The 3,221-nt window shown below is 52.2% G+C and overlaps 1 protein-coding gene across 1 annotated transcript; it reads right to left on the minus strand.

The window, feature by feature from the left end:
* Positions 1 to 574: 574 nt before the first annotated feature.
* LOC119300330 (putative serpin-Z12) lies at positions 575 to 2,303 on the minus strand. Its single transcript, XM_037577329.1, has 2 exons — positions 1,903 to 2,303; positions 575 to 1,415 (listed from the first exon to the last, which is right to left on the minus strand). Exons 1-2 carry the CDS (start codon positions 2,301 to 2,303, stop codon positions 575 to 577), a joined length of 1,242 nt encoding a protein of 413 aa, XP_037433226.1.
* Between the last annotated feature and the right edge of the window lie 918 nt (positions 2,304 to 3,221).

Consider the following 3,221-nt stretch of genomic DNA (forward strand, 5'->3'; position numbering starts at 1 on the left):
AAAATAAGAACACTATTCCTGTGCGATGCTTTCCGTCTCTCTCTCCCACATAGCACGGTCTAAATTTTAAAATCTTGTTGTGCTTAATCAAAGTTTCAAATATCATGCTATGGCAAATATCAGGCTAAATTAACTCTATAGAGCATTTGTTATTACCACTAGAGGAACAAGACATAACATTGCATATAATTGTTTTGTTATCTTTAGATTATATGGAGTTCTATGAGAAGAGTTCCCTTCTCAGCGATGGCGTCAGTCCTCATCGAATTAACAACAAAAAACTGAGGGTCAGGTTAGCAGAAAACATGACTTTACAAATTATTGATTAAAAAACTATATGTACAGTAAACCTTTTCTACAAACCACTGATCAGCGGATGAAAATATTGAGCACGTTGATGCCACAAGGGTTCCACCTTTTGCCGATATGGTGTAACGGTCGCGAGAGATAGCATTGTGGCGTGTTCTGCGCATCATGTGGTGGCACGATTAATCACATGACCAACGAACAATGTTACAATAATTCTGCCGACAATCAAAGGATTCCACATTTTATAAAATAATTATTTATTTATTTAGCGAGCGAGAGGATTAGCCACGTGACCAAGAAGCAACACTGCGTCTGTCCCCTCCTCTACCACGGCAAATAAGAAAGGCCGATCTGCCCCGAAATCTACTCCATGCCCTGGTCCTGCACTACCTAACCCGACGACGGCCGTGGCAGCGGCCGCCACGGTGCTTACCTCGTCCACCTCGATAGTGGCCTTATGGTACACCCCGTTGATGGAAAGCCCTTTCCCGCCGGTCATCATGCCCGAGAAGTCGCCGCCTTCGAAAGCCGTAGTGACACCAAGCTTCCGCATGTGAGATGACGCTTCGAACTCGGACGTGAACTTGAATTTGGGGACCATTAACCGCCCGATTGGAACCTTCCCTGTCGGCGTGTGCGTCTTGATGAACTCTGGCGTCGACACGGCCTTGTCGTACAGATCGGCGAGACTAACAGTGTCCCTGTCCGGTAATAGGATAAGCATGTAGAATTCAGCTTGCTGCTCCACGTCGTTCTTGTACGGCAGCTTGAGGGCCCTGAAGCCCGGGTAGACCGCGATGTGCTGTGACCGGCTTGTGGTCATGGATGGCACGCTCACGGTGGTGCCGCCGGCTGGGATGTGGAACGGCACGGTGGAGACATCGAACGGCTGTGACCACGCCTCTTTGAAGTAGAGCGCGTTGGCGAGGACGACCGCCGTGCTGGAGTTGACGGAGCCCGGAGGCAGGACTTCGATGATGTGCTTGTTGGTCGCGTCCGCCACGAAGGCGTTCACGCGCTGCCTCGCCTGCTCGGCCCCCGACACGAAGTCCACGGATTCTGCCGTGGCGTTGTACCGCGACGCGGCGATGGCCGTGAACTCTGGCCTTAGCGCCAGCATCCGGTCCATAGTAGCCGGAAACGGGAACGGTGGGCCGTCCCTCGATCCCGATTCATCGATCCGGAATCGGATTCAGGAACGAGGTCGGATTCAGTACGATTCGATGAAGATTCGGCGTCCCCGCAGCTTGCTCCTCGATTCAGGTTCAAGAAACCAAAAGCCAAAACGCGAGGCATAATTTACTCAGACCGTCGTTTCTTTTCTCAAGTACTCCTCGTTCTTCCTTCAGTCCATTAATTGCAAGGGATCCATTAACAGCAAGGAATGCTGACCATCAGGGAGTCGTCGTTCTTCAAGAACTGCGTTCCTCGACCATGGTACCGTACCGGGTTCATCGTACCCAAACGGATTGGATCGCGTCCTTGCTATAAAAAAAATCGTTCGAGAGATGTATATCCTCGTTGTACCCTATTTTTTTCAGCCACCGACTCTCGTCCCTCGTTCCCGTTCCTCGTTCCAACCATACCGGAAACATGGCAACTATGATCCGGTCCACCCACACGCCGCTGGCGAAGGACGTCTGCGCTAGGACGTTGAGCCTGCCGACGAGCTCGGTCGCCACCGCGCGGTGCAGCTCGTTGAGCGACGCCGACCCGAGGAACCGCAGGAGCTCGTTAACCGTGTCGCCCCGCGCGCCGGCGGCCACCTTCGCGAGCGCCGCGTGGATGGACAGCGGCGAAATGATGAAGTTGCGCGCCGTGCCGCCTTTCGCCCGGACGCCGGCCTCCCTGGCGAGGGCCACGCACGATGCGTTCCCGATCGCGGACGCGGAGTCGACACCAGGAGCTGGAGGCGCCTCGGCGAACAGGGTCGAGCGGAGGCGCCATGCAGCAAACAGGGTCAAGAAGAGCACGAACCTCCCGATGGGCGACATCGGAATCGTTGCGCTTGGCCGTGTGCTTGATCGCGCCTTCGCGGTAAGATTCAGAAGGGACCACAGCTCGATCAGATGTTGAAGGCGATCAGATTCAGACAGAAATCAGGAGACAGGCGGCGGGCAGAATACCTGCGAGCGACCACGCGTCTGGGTTAGGGTTAGGTGCACAATGAACTACTAATATGCTGTTGAGCTAATTATCAATTTATTTATGGAAACACACTTAACCGACTTAACACTTCCCTAAAAAAATACTTAACCGACTTATCCTTGAAAGGAAAAACTTGACCGACTTGAGCGGCTTCTCGCTTCCTTCCGGACGTCAGCTTCCTCCACGATTCATCTGTACTGGAGTAGAAAGTTTGTCACGCGCTTTGCTGCGTCAACTTTTTGATTTGAAGTAGCCACATATATTTCACGAGAAAAACGGACTACAAAGATTACATCACCACAAGAGACATACATAAATGTATTGCAGTTTTACATCAAAGACTCCACAGAAAATAAAACTAAAATTTCACCCGGCAGAATCCAGTGCCATGCCGAAGCGTCGTCCATCTTCACCTTCCACAGTCACCGAGGCAACACTGAAGAAAGAGGGGAGTTGCCGTTATATCCAGACCTGTAGGAGCACCTTCACTTACAATGATGCTTTTCGAGCCGATGAAACGGACCGCCGCAAGTGACGAGATCGAGACTTTGTGGCACGTCGGCCGGGGTTCTTCCCCGTGTCCGCTAAATCCCAGCGCTGTTAACTTCATCAAATGTGGTCGAAGAAAATGAATGTCACTGCTTATCTCCATCCATGCACCCCACTGCAAGACACCAAACACAACTGCAATGGGCGATACCAACCAACGCCACCCTCGTGCATCGTCCAGCGGACGCAAATCTCACCGGAACTAGAGACTGGCA

This window comes from Triticum dicoccoides, chromosome 5A (genome assembly GCF_002162155.2).
Source record: "Triticum dicoccoides isolate Atlit2015 ecotype Zavitan chromosome 5A, WEW_v2.0, whole genome shotgun sequence".
In the NCBI taxonomy this organism is placed as follows: domain Eukaryota; kingdom Viridiplantae; phylum Streptophyta; class Magnoliopsida; order Poales; family Poaceae; genus Triticum; species Triticum dicoccoides.